General features: G+C 43.8%; 1 protein-coding gene across 1 annotated transcript in view; it reads right to left on the minus strand.

Moving 5' to 3' along the window:
* OBSCN (obscurin, cytoskeletal calmodulin and titin-interacting RhoGEF) overlaps nucleotides 1-17,374 on the minus strand; it is a gene marked incomplete at its 5' end in the record, with an annotated part of 199,183 nt that overhangs the window by 112,126 nt on the left and 69,683 nt on the right. The window contains 12 exon segments of the mRNA XM_084260922.1: nucleotides 1,489-1,752; nucleotides 2,603-2,869; nucleotides 3,629-3,892; nucleotides 5,130-5,396; nucleotides 6,431-6,697; nucleotides 7,636-7,899; nucleotides 8,359-8,625; nucleotides 9,192-9,455; nucleotides 10,047-10,313; nucleotides 11,864-12,130; nucleotides 15,163-15,429; nucleotides 16,921-17,193. Of these exon segments, the coding sequence (XP_084117048.1) occupies nucleotides 1,489-1,752; nucleotides 2,603-2,869; nucleotides 3,629-3,892; nucleotides 5,130-5,396; nucleotides 6,431-6,697; nucleotides 7,636-7,899; nucleotides 8,359-8,625; nucleotides 9,192-9,455; nucleotides 10,047-10,313; nucleotides 11,864-12,130; nucleotides 15,163-15,429; nucleotides 16,921-17,193 (3,198 nt within the window).

Genomic DNA, 17,374 nt, shown 5'->3' on the forward strand with positions numbered 1-17,374 from the left:
CATTTATTTTAATGGCTTGGCCTATGAAATGCAAAGCAGTCATTAGCTTTGCAGATGATCTCAGGATGGGAAAGGAGAGAACCTGAAAGCACTTTGTTAAAAAGGATTAGGATAACAATAGGCAGCAGATCTGCAGAACCAGATCTGGGGTGACAAGGGATCATGGAGCAAATGCAAGTGGAAAAAATGTAATTCTGATGTGGGTAAAGCAAATATCATAATAGGGATATATTAAATGGATCATCATATGCAAGACAGATGAGGTCCTTTCATCCTATTTCAGTCTGGAAAAGCCTCAGAGCACTGGAGTACTATAGTCTTCTTCTGCCACCACATTTCTAGAAAGATGAGGATTAACTGAAGATGGTCCATAAAGCAACAAAGATGAGCTGAAGTCTAGAAAACATGACCTATGAAGACAGAATGAAATGATTGAAGGTCCTTAGTCCAGAAAAGTGAAGAAAGGAGACATAAGTTTTCAAATCTTTCACAGAGAGGAAAATATCAAATATTTCTCCATTTCTGCAGGATATGGGACAAGAGGTGATGACTTATGACAGCTCAAGAAAGATGTTTGTTGAAATTAGGAAGAACCTTCTGGCAGTATTGATGGCTAGGCAGTGGAACCAGTGTCCAGGGAAATGTAAATTCTTCAGCACTGGAGTGAGACTAGGTAGGCATGAAGGTGATATGGGGCTCAAGAATGACCTGTAGAGGTCCTTTCCAATTGTTTTTTCCATGGGTAAATTGGAAGTTCAAGACTGAAGCCATCTGTGTTTTATTGGTAAATAACAAGATGAAAAAGTCTGGGCAGTTAAAAAAAAAACCCAACTCATTGACATACTGAATTTCCAGGTGAGAAAGATGGTTGAAACTACTTCCTACTCTCCTGTGTTGATAGTGGAAACAAAGTCTCCCTCTCTTGAAATGACAGTTACCAGATTAATTTGACTGAGGACTGTGAAGTGCTCTCACACTATAACTTTGATTATTCTGCAACACCATAATACCAATGTACAAGATCCTTGGTCAGAGCTATGTTAAAAAGTGGCATCCAATCAAGTTTTATTTGTGTTATTTAAAATTCTCTGGCAAATGGACTTGAAATGCAAGATCACTCTTTTGAAGAGGTATGAATGTGTTCCTGCTGCTCCATCTCTCCAGGCTCAAGTCAAAATAATTAAAGCACACACCCCAAAAAATAATGCAAGCACATGGAATCCTTCAACCTTCAGTGTGGTGCAAACCAGTAGAGCCGTGCACTGACCAGAGCAAGGAGAAGACCACAGGGAAAACGTTAGTATAATCAATGGAACTACAGTTCTAGTTAGAATTAGGCAAATATCACAATGAAACCAAGAAAATCTGTTACTGACAGAATTAATGATGGCAAAATTAGGGAAAGAACTCATTGTGGGTCAGTACTGAGGCTTCCAGAGGAAACAGGAGACACATCTCACAACACTTTCTCATCTCTGTTTTCTTTACCATGCACTGTCAGTGCTGCAGTAGTCTTCTCATCTCCACACACACAGGTGTACTCCCCAGCATCCTTGACTTCCAATGCGTGGATCAGCAGTTGTGCTGTAGTCCCCTCCTGTCTCATAGTGTATTTTTCACTCGATTTGAGCACTTTGTGCTTCTTTTTCCACTCCACAGAGGCAGCCCTAGACAGCTCGCATTGTAGCGTGGCTGTTCCACCTTCTGTGGCTTCTTCATTCTTCAGCTTTCCCTTGAAGTGTGCAGGCAAGGCTGAGGAGTTCAAAACAAGCAGGATGTATGACCATGGCAGCTACTCAAGGAACGATTTAACTAGGGTCTGTCAACCACATGGGACAAGAAAAGCCTTGTAGGATTATCAAATAGGATGGATAACCACAAACCAGTGACTTTGGGAAGCTGAAGAACACCTTATCCATAGCACAAGAACAACTTATCCATCACCTTATCCATAAGCTTTTTTGATGGCATGATCCACGGCATGAAATTGAGAACCACACCAGCCTCAGTTTCTTCAGAGTCCTCAAGACTGAGCCCTACATTACTTTGGGTATTGCCTACCACGGTGGGAAATAAAGCCTAACTAGAGTGTCTAAGTTCTATTGCAATGCAAATCCTTAATGAAAAAGCTCATAAATGGAACTACATCTGAGGCATTGATCTCAATTTTCCATGAGGGTTCTCCTCAGATGGAAGTCTAGCAGAACACGACCATCAAATTATCCTGAAACACTGAAAACTGCATCAAAAATATCTCCTGACCAAATTGTAAGATTCTCAACTTCAGGACTGTAACATCTCTACAACGGACATCACAGTAATATGGTTTTCCTTTTTTAACAGCTACTGGCTGAACTTGAGCATCAAAGACTTAATATCAAGATGAATATCTGAAATTTTTGCAACTAACAACTGATCTGTGCCTGAAAACCACCAGTGCATCCAGGTGTTTATGCCCAGGTCCAACCACAGCTTGCTAGATTCATTAGAAATGGGGTGGCAATTTCAAAGTTCACCCTACCAGCCTCCTAAAAAATCCCTAGCTGGTTGAAAATAAGCCACTGAAATTTGTTAGAGATTTCTTTGAACTTTTCTCTTTTACCATTCACTTTGAGGGCAGCGGTGGTTTCCTGATCTCCATAACAGCACGTGTAATCTCCAGCATCTGCCAGCTCCAAGTCACGGATCACCAGCTCAGCAACCGTGCCCTCACATCTCATGGTGAACTTGCCATCTGGCTCCAGGGCTCTGTCTCCTCTCCTCCACTCCACAGCTGCTGAGGGCTTGTTCAGCTCACAGCAGAAAGTGGCTGTGCCTTTTTCTGTGGCTTCCACGGTCTTCAACTCTTCTTTAAAACGCGGAGGAAGGGCTGAAGGATCACAGGTGAAGAGAGAGCACTTTAAAACTGAGGAGATACTGTCTCATGACTGCTCCACTGGGTTAAAAACCCTTTAATCTCTACAGGCTCTAGAATAAACAGTAACTGAGGGGGCAATGATGACTTCAGGGGCATCCCTGCCTTATGCTTTGCAGCACACCACATTCAGCACATCAGAACTGATTTATAAATCAGGGTTGTAAAACTATGACTTCAGCACCAGCAAGTAAAGTAGTTTTAAGATATAAATAACAGAAAGATAACTCCAAGCTTCCAGGGACATAGGCACAGCTCTCTCTTACCATTAGATGAATAGTTAAAATGAGAAATACCTGTTTTTTTCTAATTTCCAGGCTGCAGTGTGTCTTTCTCACCTGCCTTTTCATTTATTATCATAACAGAGCACCTTCTGTCCCAGGCAAGAGAAACAAGAGAAATCTCAGTGATATGCCTGGAGAAATTAATTAATGGAAATGCTGAAAGTATTTTGACTTCGAAAGTGTATTACAACTTTACCAAGGTCTTCATTATCTGCCTCCAAGTTTCATTAACATGAAAGAACAGGGACAGAAAAGACTGTATGGTGCTATTTCTCAATCCTAAGAGAACTTCCAGTAAAAGATACTCCCAGTGGTTGATACAGCTGTCATAAAAACGCAAAATAATAGATGGGATCAAGACCAGCTTGTGATCCTGCATGAGGTCACAGATGACAAAGCAGAAAATCCCTATTAAGCTTATGCATTTTACCATGCACTGTCAGGGATGCAGTGGTCATCTTGTCTCCACACACACACGTGTAATCTCCTGCATCTTCTTCTTCCAGGCTATGGATTGTCAGCTCAGCAACGGTATCCTTCAGTCTCATTTTGTACTTCTCACTAGGCTTGAGCACCTTTTGCCCTTTCCTCCACTCCACTGGAGTGGTTTTAGTTAGCTCACACTGCAGAACAGCCGTCCCGTTTTCTGTGGCTTCTGTATCGACAAGTTCCTTTTTGAACAGTGCAGGCAGAGCTATGGGATGTAATACAAACACAGAGTACATCAAAACCATTAACCAGACCTTGAGGAACTTAGGACTAGGTCCTGAGCCCAGTCCTTCACTATTACAGGAAAACAAATCATATAGTCTTGAAAACTGCATCTATTAGAATACTACTGCCGGGTCTCACAGGTATAACTGCCACCCTGACCTGCTTCTAATGCTGAGTTACCCAGCACATGCACCACCTCCCAGTTGATTCCAGAAGTCCTCTCTGATGTTTAAGATAGGTGATTTCAGATTGGAATAGCTAATGACCTGGCTTCTGATTGAAAGTCATCACCCTGGACAATGGCACTGCTGGCTGGCTGTCTACCTTTCCCAACACAGGACAGAAACAGAAGAAAATGTGTACTATAACTTCATGTGCACCTTTGGGCCATAATTTCTAAGAACATAATGGCTCTAATAGTAGGAATACAGGCTCTTTTTTTAGCAGCACTCAGCAAGCTGCTTTGAGGTGTTCCACCAAACTGAAAAGGAAGGGACTTGCAAGGGAAGAAAGTCCCAGCTCAGAGGAGAGGAGCTGGGAGAAAAAAGAGGAAGTAAAAGCATACAGAAGATCTGAGAAAACAGTTTTGCCTCTACAGTTTTTCCCTGTCCTTGGAAGCATCTTATCCTTAAGACGTATCTCAGATTTAAACTATTCCTTCCTCTATAGGAACTAAGCATCAGCTGCCTCTGCTGGAGGGGCAACCAGAGCTTGTTGCTCTTCCCCATGGTAGAGACAGGAACAAAATTTGTCTCATTACTCCCTAAATCAGGATCTGCAGAATAATTGTTTTAGGTTTTTCAACCTTAAGTCTATCAAATGAGAGGACAGTCATTCATTGATGACTGGGAAAACCTCACTCACTGAGCCCAACACTTGTAAAGAACATTCCTCCAAGCTAAATGCCAAAACCCACCGACATCAGTGAGATATAATCTGAGAGCAATCTCACTGCTGGAGTTCTGCTCACTTGTGGCCTTGCATGCAGGTGCCTTTGTCACTTTTAAGAAGTGAGGACTAAGATGAGAAGTTCTCACAACTCTTCTATAAGGCCACCATTTTCAAACTGACAGACAGCAGGAGATGGGATGAAACACAGCCCACAAGCCAAGAGAGTGCTGCAGAATCAAAACATCAAAGCAAGTGGGAAAGAAACCTCTGAGAGATAAGGGATGCCCCTGAGATAATGCTATCAGAATGGAGCACGGCTATTTTACCATGGACTGTCAAGACAGCCGAGGTCTTCTGATCTCCACACACACAGGTATATTCCCCTGTATCTTCTACCTCCAGGTCTCGGATCAAGAGCTCTGCAGTGGTATCTTCTTGTCTCATCCGATACTTATCACTTGGTTTGAGCATCTTGTCACCTTTTCTCCACTCCACTGGGACACCGACCTTGCTCAGCTCGCAGTGCAGAGTGGCTGTTGCACCATCCGTGGCTTCTCTGTTCTTCAATCCTTCTTTGAAAAATGCAGGCAAAGCTGAAGGACAGCAACATGAGCAGTGAGATGTAACCCTCCAAGGAGTTAAAACTAACCAGTGCTGTTTAATTTTCCTTTTCCCTCTCATCCTGAACTGATTTATCACACAAGAAAACAGATTGTCAGTAGTCTCCATGAATCAGTATGAGGAAAGAAATGCCATCACCAGGAAAGGACTCAATGCTTGCAGTAATCCATAGAGATTACTCACAGTTACAAATCAATACAGACAGAAGTAGAAAACACAATTTTTTTTTTCCTTTGAAATTTCAAGCAAAAAGAATAAAAACTGATTTGAAATTCCTGGGGAAAAAAATTGGTTTTCTCATATGATTTCTTTTTGGACCATAATGGGAGGTTGTTTGCTCTATTTTCACATGCTTAAGCAAATGAAAAGTCACCGCCCATTAAGAAAATGAAACACTGGTGTTTCATCCTAAGTGTCAGTTTGAAATGAAATTATTCATTATTCATTTCAATACATGGTAGGAAAACAAATGTTTTCACCTGAACTGACATATCCTTTCAAATATGTCAGTTGCAGTAAAAATCAAAGTTCTCCCTGGGAATGGTCCTCCCTTAGATGGTTTGGGCTCTCTTTATGATGGAGAGTAACTGAATACAGTGATAACCAGCCTCTGTGTATAAAAGCACAACAGTGTACTGAGAATGGAGCATGGGATTAAGATTCCAGGGAATAACCTAGCCTTTGGGAATTTCCTGAAACGTTCAAATCAGAGTCCCTTGGAGGGAAGTCAAAGTTTAATAAAGGAGCTTTCAAAGGGGAAAGCAAAATGATGGATCCTAATTAAAACAGTAGCAGCAATTGGGGTTGCCTCTATGTTTCTCATCCCATCTTGTGCCACGTGCCCCGGCTGCGCTGACGTCAATGGGATGACTTCATTGGCATCAGTGAGCTGTGAATAAGGGCTTGGCAGAAGGAAGGGAGAAGGCAGGGTACCAGGTGTCTGTCCCAGAGAACAGAGAAAACAGGAGAGCTGCTGTTAGTGTCTGCCTTGCTTTGTGTTTTTTACCATGGACTGTTAAAACTGCCATAGTCTGCTGGTCTCCACACACACAGGAATAATTCCCAGCGTCCGTCGTGTCTAGATTTTGGATGACAAGCTCAGCAGCAACACCTTCTCTCTTCATATTGTACTTGTCACTGGGCCTGAGGGTCTTGAATCCCTTCTTCCACTCCACGCTAGCAGCAGCCTTGTTCAGCTCACAGCGCAGAGAGACACTTTTACCTTCTGTGGCTTCTTCATCTGTCAGTTCTTTGGTGAAAAGAGTGGGCAGGACTGCAGAGTAAATGCAATATAGACACAGCATCAAAGCTGGGAAAGCCTGACCCACCATCTACTCACTCCCTTTATCATCTCCCTGAATCTGAACCACTTCACACTCCAGGATTTTTTTTCTCCAACATTTCCATCTGGTTTTTAATTGTTTTTTGCCCTAACACTTTAAAACTTGCTTTAAAAGACAGCCTTATCTGCAAAATCAGCTGACAAGCCATCTATCCTTTACTTTACACACCATAAAATCAAAGGGGTAACATTAGAGGCCGTATTTCAAAACACAACTCAAAGTATTTCATTCCCTTTGACAAGAGCAGCAGCTCTACAGAAGTGCCTGATTCATGGCACTGCCAGTGGCTTTATAAATAGGGCCCCTTAAAACAGAGCAGTTACAAACAAGCTGTCAGCTTTCTGCAGAGATAAAGTATATGGTTTGGAAGGTTTAAGCTAAAATTAGCCAAAAAAAAAAAAAAGGGGGGGGCTGGGAATTAAAAAGGAGCATTAAAAAGGTATTTTCCATGAAGATAATCCTTCTGTAGCATCACACCCTGACGAAAACTTGATCCTCTTAGGAGCAACAACTGCAGCACTCTAAAGCTACAAAAAGGAAATATTATTCCAACTTCTTGGTCAATCCCTCTGTCAAAACTTTTAAACAAGCACCTATGCTGGACTAGGGGGACTGTGTTGAGTTGGGGACCTGTACCTCACTTGTCATTTGAACGTAGCACCTAGGGAAGACAATTAGCAGATGAAGAGGGCATCAAATGAAAGGAGAGAGAGGAGAGAGAGAGAGAAGGGAAACAGAAAATTCAATCAGCAAGGCAGGGAGGGAGGATGGGAACCATACATAGACCAGGTGAAACAGGAGAAGAAAAGGAAGCAGTCTTGGAATGATACAGGATCACTTGGGACACGTGCTGAGAAATCCTTTTTACCATTTACTGTCAGGGCAGCCGTAGTCTGTTGGTCTCCACACACACAGGTGTAATCGCCAGCGTCTGCCAAATCCAGATCACGGATCACCAGTTCCACAAAGGGACCTTCCTGCTCTATTTGGTATTTTTCACTTGGCTTGAGGACCACACTTCCCTTTCTCCACTCGACCGGTGCCGATTTGCTCAGTTTACAGTGCAAAGTGACTGCCTCCCCCTCTGTAGCTTCCTTGTTCAACATTTCTTCTTGGAAGAGGATAGGCAAGGCTGAAGGATGCAATACCAACAGAGAAGGAATCAGCACTAGATCGAAATGAGCTGGGCTCTGCTGCGAGCTACTGGGCTGCAGTGTGTATATTTAACCAAAAAATGCACTACCTATAGTTGAAAAAGGGGTAAAACCTTTAGAATAGAGAGAAAGAAAATAGAGAAAACAATACAACATAGCCATGCTGTTACAAAGGGGAAAAAATAATGCAGAAGGGAATATTCTCTTGTCATTTGAACATAGCACCTAAGAAGACAATTAGCAGATGAAGAGGGCATCAAATGAGAGAGAGGAGAGAGAGAGAAGGGAAACAGAAAATTCAATCAGCAAGGCAAGGGAGGATGGGAACCATACATAGACCAGGAAGAAATCCCACTGACCAAGCTTGGAATGACCAGCAAACACTGTTACACATGATACATTTGGGGCCTCATGAGAAACATGGTGAGAACATTTACCATTCACTCTCAAAGTAGCTGTTGTCTTCTGATCTCCACACACGCAGGAATAGCTCCCAGCATCTGCCAAGTCCAGGTCTTGGATCACCAGCTCTGCAAAACGCCCTTCCCTCCTCATTTTGTATTTGCCATTTGGCACCAGCACCTTCCCATCCTTCCTCCACTCAACTGAGCCAACTGCCTGGCTCAGCTCACACTGCAGCGTGGCCGTCCCGCTCTCGGTGGCTTCTTCATTCTTCAGCTCCTTTTTGAAACGGACTGGCAGGGCTAAGAGATGCAGAATGAAAAGGGATTGCAACCCCAGACCCTGCCCAGATCTCTGGTCAGAGGCTGTGTCATGATTTATCAGATGACTACCCAAGCCTTATTCCAACACCCTCATCCCCAGGCACGTCCTGCCTTTATTTTTGTGTGGCTGGTAAAAAAATATATCTATCTATATAAATCTCTGCTTGATCTCAACAGGGATCAAGCAGGTGACAAACTCAACCTCATCACTAAAGGAGATGAACCCTCCTTTACAGAAAATCCCAAGGAATCTTAACGTTTCCATGCTAACTCAGGAAAACACACATGCAGACCAGCACCCTTCCCCAGAGGAAAGGTGAGAAGAAGACAACACAACACACACACACAGAGAACACCAGGCATAATAAAAGCTGGTAGTGGATGGAGATGGAGGAAAGGTGTGACAGGGCAACAGGAAAACGTGGAAGGATGGAAAAAGTAGGAGCAGGACAGAAAGGTCAGAGCTGTGAGGGAGTGTACAGAGGAGGAGGGAAAAGATGGACAAAAACGTTCCAGCATTTCACAGGTTATTTCTGGGCTTTTACCATTCACTGCTAAGGTTGCTGTGGTTTTTTGGCTCCCCACTACACATGTATAGTCTCCAGCATCCTTTAGGTCCAGATTGTGGATCAGCAGCTCAGCCATTGTGCCCTCCTGCCTCATCCTGTACTTGTTACTTGGCCGGAGAAGAGTCTGCCCCTTCCTCCACTCCACAGGGGCCTCTTTGCTCAGCTGGCATTGTAGGGTGGCTGTCCCACCTTCCACAGCTTCCACGCTCTTCAGCTCTTCTTTGATGAGTGCAGAGACAGCTAAGGAATGAAGCATTTGCATTTTACTTTAGGAGCATCATTACCAACTGGTGACCTGATATGGGACTTAAAACCAAAACAAATTCTCCTGGAATTTGTGGGACCTACCCACACTTCCAAGACTCTACTTGCTTTTATGATAGCACACCACGAATTCAGAAGGAAATACAAGCAAACCAATCATTTCCCCATGACTAGACTATCAAGGCAATTAATTACCCTTCTGCTCTCCAAAAGATGTGTGGAAAACTTGCTGAGAAATTACAGAAGAGGATGACATAATCTTTAACAAAACAGGCAGCTGAGGCCCTTCTTACCTTCCAGCTTAGAGCTCAGACAAGCATCCCTGTCCAGAGCACAAAGCACAACAGTTATTTCAGAGACAAGGAAAAATGACTTATCAGGTACATTTGATTCCTGTGTTTTAGCATGAAGCTGTTGTCTTAGAAAACAGAGAACACAACAGAGCTGCTTTTGTTCATCCTGATCCCTTATTTTTTCTCCCAGAATGCTCATGATAAAGGTGCAGGAGCTAGCAGGACCATGGCAAGAACAACAACAAATGGTCACAAGCAGGCGGCTCATTCCTACCATGGATTTTGACTTGGGCTGTGGTCTGCTGGTCTCCAGTGTCACAGATGTATCTTCCTGCATCTTCTGGTTCTGAATTATGAATCACCAGCTCTGCCACTGTCCCCTTCTGCTTCATTTCATATTTGGCACTTGCCTGGAGAGTGGCTTCTCCCTTCTTCCACACCACGGTGGCATCGGCTTTTGTGAGTTCACAGCACAAGGAAACAGATTTCCCCTCTTGCACCTCCTTGTTCTCCAGGGCTTGTTTAAAAAGGACAGGCACAGCTAGAACACAGAACCAGGGGTAAGGACAGCTCATCTCCAACTGCTGTATAACAAGTGCCCCACAATACTGGTCACCTCTGAAACCCAGTCCTCTTCCAAATGAGCAGAGCAGTTCTAGAGCCTCCCTTGGATGAATGACATCAAAGTGATTCTGCTTGGGAGCCAGAGGAAATCTCTCCCATGGATGGTATCATCTCACTGCAAATTCCCAGGAGTATGGGGGAAGTTCTCCTCATCTTTCATAAGGACCCCTTTAGCAGCCTCTGGGCATCCTAAGACCAGGGTAAATGGCCTCAAGCTGCACCAGGGAGGGTCAGATTGGATGTTAGGAAAACATTTGTCACTGAAAGAGTTGTCAGGGGCTGGAACAGGCTGCCCAGGGAGGGGGTTGAGTCACCATCCCTGCATGTGTTTTAAAAAAGGGTAGATGAAGTCCTTAGAGATATGATTTAGCACAGGATGGGAATGGTTGGACTTGATCTTAAAGATCTTTTCCAACCTTGCAATCTTCGATTCTGTGATTCCTCACCTAATGAATTCTCTGCTGCTGCTGCAGGGCTCTGAGGCAGTATTCACGCCTTGCATCTCTCCTGCCTTCTGCTCCAGCACACACCACTTTTGCTATACTACCAAAGGCTCTGTATCACTTCCAGGGCAAGGGATTGTGCCCCTGTACTGGGCATTGGTGAAGCCGCACCTCAAGTGCTGGGTTCAGTTCTGGGCCCCTCACTACAAGAAGGGCATTGAGGTCCTGGAGTGAGTCCAGAAAAGGGCAACCAGGCTGGGGAAGGGGCTGGAGGGCAAATCCTCTGAGGAGCAGCTGAGGGAGCTGGGGGTGTTCAGCCTGGAGAAGAGGAGGCTGAGGGGAGACCTTATCAATGCCTACAGTTACATGAAGGGAGGTTGTAGAGAGGTGGGTGGTGGTCTCTTCAGCCAAGTGACAGGTGATGGGATGAGGGGGAATTGCCTCAAGAGGTATCATTTAGTAGAGGACAGGTACAGTTGGACTCAGTGATCTCTAAGGTCTTTCCAACCTAGTGATTCTGTGATTCTTTATTCGTTTAAGGACATTGAGGAGTGGAGATAGCACCTGAGAGCCTTTGAAAAGGATGTTTTGGGGAATGGGGGGGGCCTAGACATCTGCAATTTGCCAGAGACTGAGCTTATATTTTCATGTTCTTATGCTCCAGTGCTGCTCATCTCCATCTCTAACTCCAGCCTTCATACCAGCCATGTAAAATAGCTGGCGAGTCAGGAATTATGGCACACAGTGTGTAGAACATGAACCCTCTGCACTTAGTTGTGGGTTTTTTGCTCAGTGGGGAAGTTACAGGTTTAAAATTCCAGATGCACAACACGAGATGCCATGAATGCAATGAGTACAGGTGCTTATGAGCAGGAAATATTACCTTTATATTTTACTTGTGGGAGTGCAGATGGCACTGCCATAAAAAAAGTATTAAGTTATCTATTTAAATGATTTATTTTTAACATAGAAGATCTACCAAGCAATGCATTAAGAAACTGTAGCAACATCTAACTCTGCCTACCGTTTACTTTCACCCGAGCGGTGGTCTTCTGCTCCCCAGTGCTGCAGGTATAGTCCCCAGCATCTACTGGCTTGACATCTCGAATAATGAGCTCTGCCACAGTACCATGCTGCTTAAATTCATACTTCTCACTGGCATAGAGGACAGTGTCTCCCTTCATCCATTTCACTGGGGCATCGGGTTTGCTGAGCTCGCAGGTCAGCTTGACTTGCTTTCCTTCTTTTGCCTCTTCATTTTGGAGCTCTTGCTTGAAAAGAGTGGGTGCTCCTGGAAAAGAGCATCGTGGATGCTTTGAAGGAACACACAACACTGGAAATCACTTTTTTTTCCCCCTTTTTTGTTTCAGACTTTGCTGTTCAGACAGAAAACCACAGAAACAGAAAAGCACCAGCAAACAGGGAACAGCTTTCTACAACTCACATCTGGCTGCCAGTGCTCTACAGCAGGAAACAAAATATTTGCTACTGTATGCTGTTTTTTTTTCCCCTCTTAACCACTGTCTGATGCTACTAATGCTGATGTCATTATTAAAATTAGTGGCAGATGCTGTACTGCTATTAATGACACAAGCAGTGTGCTGCAGATGGATGCTCAGAGCTGGACCACCAACACATAACATAGAGAACGCAACAGAACAGCAAAGAACTTCCTGTTGTTACCAGCAGTGTTTATTTCTCATTATTAACCAAAAAAAAAACCCCACCCCACAAAATATTTTTATCACATGAATACAGATTTCAAAGCAGCACAGAGCATACAGAGAGAGGAAAGCAGAGCTGTATGCAATAGGGTCGCTGAGCAGATCATAGAATCATAGGATGGACTGGGTTGGAAGGATCCCCAAGGATCACAGAGTTCCAACCCCCTGCCACAGGCAGGGACACCAACCTCCAGGCCTGGAGCTACACAAGGTTGCTCAGGGACCCATCCAACCTGGTCTTGAACACCCCCAAGGATGGGGCACCCACCACCTCTCTGGGCAGCCTGTTCCAGCACCTCACCACTCTAAAGAACTTCCCCCTCATATCTCATCTAACCCTTCCCTCCTTCAGCTTCACTCCATCCCCCTTGTCCTGCCATTATCTATCCTTTTAAAAAGCTGATTCCCCTCCTGTTTCTCTGCTCCCTTCAGGGACTGAAAGGCTGCAATAAAGTCCCCCTTCAGCCTTCTCTTCTCCAGGCTGAACCAGCCCAGCTCCCTCAGCCTCTCTTCGTAGGGGAGCTGCTCCTACACAGGCTCTATCACAGCCTGGGATTGAAGGCTTTAAGGTGATGTAGGGTAGAGGAGGCACTAGGTGGGGAAAAAGACCTCAACTGAAGTGTTTCATGACCTCCAGGTTTTGAAAAATAAATCAAACAAACAATTTCTTCCTGGCTTTTGCTGTCTTATGAATAGTCAAGTCAGCTACTGGGCCGTGACAGAGTCGTCCCATGGCTGTTGAAAAACTGCAGCCAATTCTTCTGTTCCCCTCCTGCCTCTAGTTTGGGACACTCAGTGTCACATGGCTACTGACTTGGGTTTCTTTGGCTGGTTTGTTGGGATTTTTTGCTATTTTTGCATTCTGCTGTGATCCTAATGGACAAAGGAAAAGTACAACAGTGTAATTCATTGCAAGCACCCTTGTGAGTTGACTCCTTCATATCTACCACTCATCTGAACAGATGTGTTTAAATCATCCATCCATTCCCACACTTCTCTGTGGAGGGAAAAGTAGAGTTGTCTAACACTCACTCTGAGTGGGGCTTTTTCCTAACAGAAAAATTCTTCTTCATCTTGGGTGAGATCCAGGTCCTAATAAAGTCAATGCAGATCTTCCTTTTTTTGTGTTACAAGAATTGGGAAAGTATCCTAGTACTAAGATGAGTGGTGTTCCTCAGGGTTCAGACCTTACAACAGCCTTCCAGTCCCTAAAGGGGCCTACACAAAGCTGGAGAGGGGAATGGTTATGATGGCATGGAGAGCCAGGACAAGGTGGAATGGTTTTACTCTAAAAAGAAGGGAGATTTAGATTAAATATTAGGAAGAAATCCTTCCCTGTGAGGGTGCTGAGGCCCTGGCACAGGGTGCCCAGAGAAGCTGTGGCTGCCCCTGGATCCCTGGCAGGGTTCAAGGCCAGGTTGGATGGGGCTTTGGGCACCCTGGGCTAGTGGAGGGTGTCCCTGCCCATGACGGGGGTTGGAACTAGATGGGCTTTGAAGGTCCCTTCCCACCCAAACCAGTCTGTGATTCTAGAATTCAAGGTATAGCCAATCTGGATGATTATAGATGACCTTTCTTCATTACACTCTGAAGTCTTCCCTTTGTTTGCACAGCAGATCTCAACCTTAAGTTGGCTTTTTTCTTTGTGCTGTAGATCACAGAATCACAGGGTTGGAAAAGACCTTTGAGATCATCGAGTCCAACCGTTCCTGTCCTAAGCTAATCCATATCCCTGAGCACCTCATCTACCATTTTATTAAACACATCCAGGGTTGGTGACTCAACCAGAGAAATGCTGTCAACCTTCCTTCTTGCTAAGAGCTGCATTCAGGATATCCACTGGTCAGGCTAAGCCCAGCCTCTGCCATTAACAACCTCTCTGTATCATGTGAATGAGCAATCATACTAACAGGAACCAAATCTACTCTTCAGCCTCAGGCTGGAGCAGTGACTCACAACAGGCTGGAGCAATGAGCTTGGTTCTGACATGGCTTAGACCCAACTCTTACTTAAAGTACATGGTGCTTACCAAACATGCTGGTGGAAGTACATTAAAATCTCATCTCTCTGAGAACTTTTGATCCATCTCAGACAATAACCCTTCAGGTAGCACCTCCTGACTGATCATGATCTTTGGGAAAAACAACTTTGGATTCACTCCTGTCAATAAATTTGGCTGCCTAAAGCAATTACCCAGGGAAATGGGGGTGTATCAGCTCCCTCTCTGGAGGCAGCCATCAAAGGAGACAGCTTTAGAAGGTAATACATACCTTCCCTGGATTATGTCTTAAGGTAGGTGTATCTCCTAAAGAGACAGCCACTGTTCTCTGCTGACCCATTGCTCTCTGCTCCAGAGAGCTCAGACAGTTAACTTTCTGAGTTAAAATCAGGTAAAATAAAGGATTTTCCAGTTTCAACTTCTGTCACCTCTCTGGGTGCTGTCCTGGGTGACTTGATGAGAACCTCTCCTGCGCTGTGGTGCGAAGACATGAGGTTCATTTTCAGCACAATTTCATTTTCTCATCATTTCAATTTATTACTCTGGCCTCAGTATTAGACAACGAGTTATGACCCAAACCATCACTCCAAAAGTTCTTACCCTTGACAGTAATAACAGCACTACTTTTAGCTGCTCCAGCCTCACACTCATATCTGCCACTGTCTCTTTCTTCTGCCCTGTGAATGACAAGCTTGGCTTCAAATCCCGACCGGCTGATGTTATACTTGGAAGAATTCCTAAGGCTCTTCCCATCTTTGCACCACTTTACAGGGCTGTCTGATTTGGAGGTTTCACAGTGAAGGATCACATCCTCTCCTTCAGTGACTTCAGTATCAGCCAGCTCCTTTGTGAAGATGCAGGGCTTCTCTAGAATCACATAAAAACCATCTGAGATGTTTCAGAAGAGGTGCAGGCTTGCAGATCACAAGTAATCTGTGAGATTTACATCCAAGATTACTTGTATCAAAATTACAAATCAAGGTTAGTAACAAATAATTTGGTATGCTTGGCTATAAAGCCCTCAGGAAGGCACCAGTCATGCCATGTTTATTGAATACCTAATGCCATCTGGGAGAAACTGAGGAGAAAATACACCAGCTGAAGAACATAAACTGGACCTCTCACATCTCATTAAATACAAACAGGATGGAGACATGGTTCTCCTAATCCCTTTCACATGTCAGATGGTTAGTCTGAACCTTCTGACTGAGTGTGGGAAAGTTAATTCTGCACGAAGCAAGGTGCAGTACAGGTTTATTAAAGCCAGTCATCTAGAGCAAACCTCATCTCATTGATATGAGTCACCTGAATACCAGGCAGACAGCTGAGACTGCTCAGGTAGAGTGTCTCTATAACAGCTGGAAGATGACACTCACCTCCAGAGACCAGATATTTCACTTTCAAAACAGGTGATCAGGACAGAGGAGATAAACCGATCTTTGGAAGTGTTTGTCTTTCTACACAGTTTATGGAAGCAGCCTAAGCTAGACATCAACAGCTACCTGGGCTAAGGTAGATCTTATGTCCTCTAATGCTTTTTAATTCACAATAATCCAATCAGAAACCCAAAGCCTGGTTTAGGTACCACAGAAACACATATTAGTTTTGCCAAAAGGAATCAGTCTTTTGGGGAAAACAAGAAAAAAATAAGGCATAAACTGGTTCCCCTTCTGTAGCAAAATCTGGGCAATTTTTCCAATTTTAAAAAGTCTTCCTTGCAAGAAATGTGATTTTTGAAAAGAATGAGAATGTGAACTGACATGGTCAAGGCTCTGAGGTCAGTGAAAAATATTTATGTTTCCAGTAAGAAGACACCTCTTTGATCCTACACCCTTGGGCTGTCCAGCAATTATTCTTTTTCCCTCACTATGGAAGTAGTCTAACAATGCACTTTTACATCATTCTATCTTCCCCAGGGAAAACAATTCATTGTCAACAATGAAGAGTGGAAAACACACGTAATGTTGCCACAGAAGAAAAAAAAGAAAACTAAATTTAAAACTTACTTGTTGCACTTTTGGATTGTTTTTATTTTTTTTCCCTTGAACTAATTAATTTATCATCACCCCATCAGCTCAGCTCAAGGACAACTGGACAGTGCATTCAGTGGACCATGACTAGGATATAACATCCCCATCTAAGGTCTAATAAACACACTGAGAGTTGTTACAGGATTGCACAGCATTCATGCCCCAGCCCTAGATTCTTTATATAGGTAATGCTATTCTTGAACATACACAGATATACATATAGGGCCAAATATATAGCGTTTTCCTTCTTTCTTCTCACCTACCCACATTGACCCATACTTATTTCTAAGCATTCTTTCCTCTCCTACAGTGTTTATGTTTGAATTACCTTTAACAACCAAACTGGCAGATGTTTTCTTATCACCAGCTTCAAATGTAATGACCCCCGAGTCCTTCAGTGAGAGTTTTTTCAACGTTAGCAAGTGATATCCACCAGGCTGAGACTGGATGTCATTAAGTTCATTGGTATGGAGTGGGGTTTTATCCAAAAACCACTGCACTTTGCTATAGTCTACAGGAGAGATTCTGCACTTGAACATGGCAGATTCTCCTTCTAACACAGTGACATCTTCCAGGTCTTCTGTTATTAGCACTTTCTGGCCTGAAAGGAACATAGATACATCGATTACTGGAACCTTCAGTTTCTAGCATGAAAACTGATATGGAAAAGGCCAAGATTTCCCATGTGAGTATTTAAAGAGATATGGTCATGATACAGAAGACTGAAACACATTTCCCCTGTTATTGAACACAAAAACCACTCACAGGGAGATAATAATATA

Source organism: Gallinula chloropus (genome assembly GCF_964237585.1).
Source record: "Gallinula chloropus genome assembly, chromosome: 2".
Taxonomy (NCBI): domain Eukaryota; kingdom Metazoa; phylum Chordata; class Aves; order Gruiformes; family Rallidae; genus Gallinula; species Gallinula chloropus.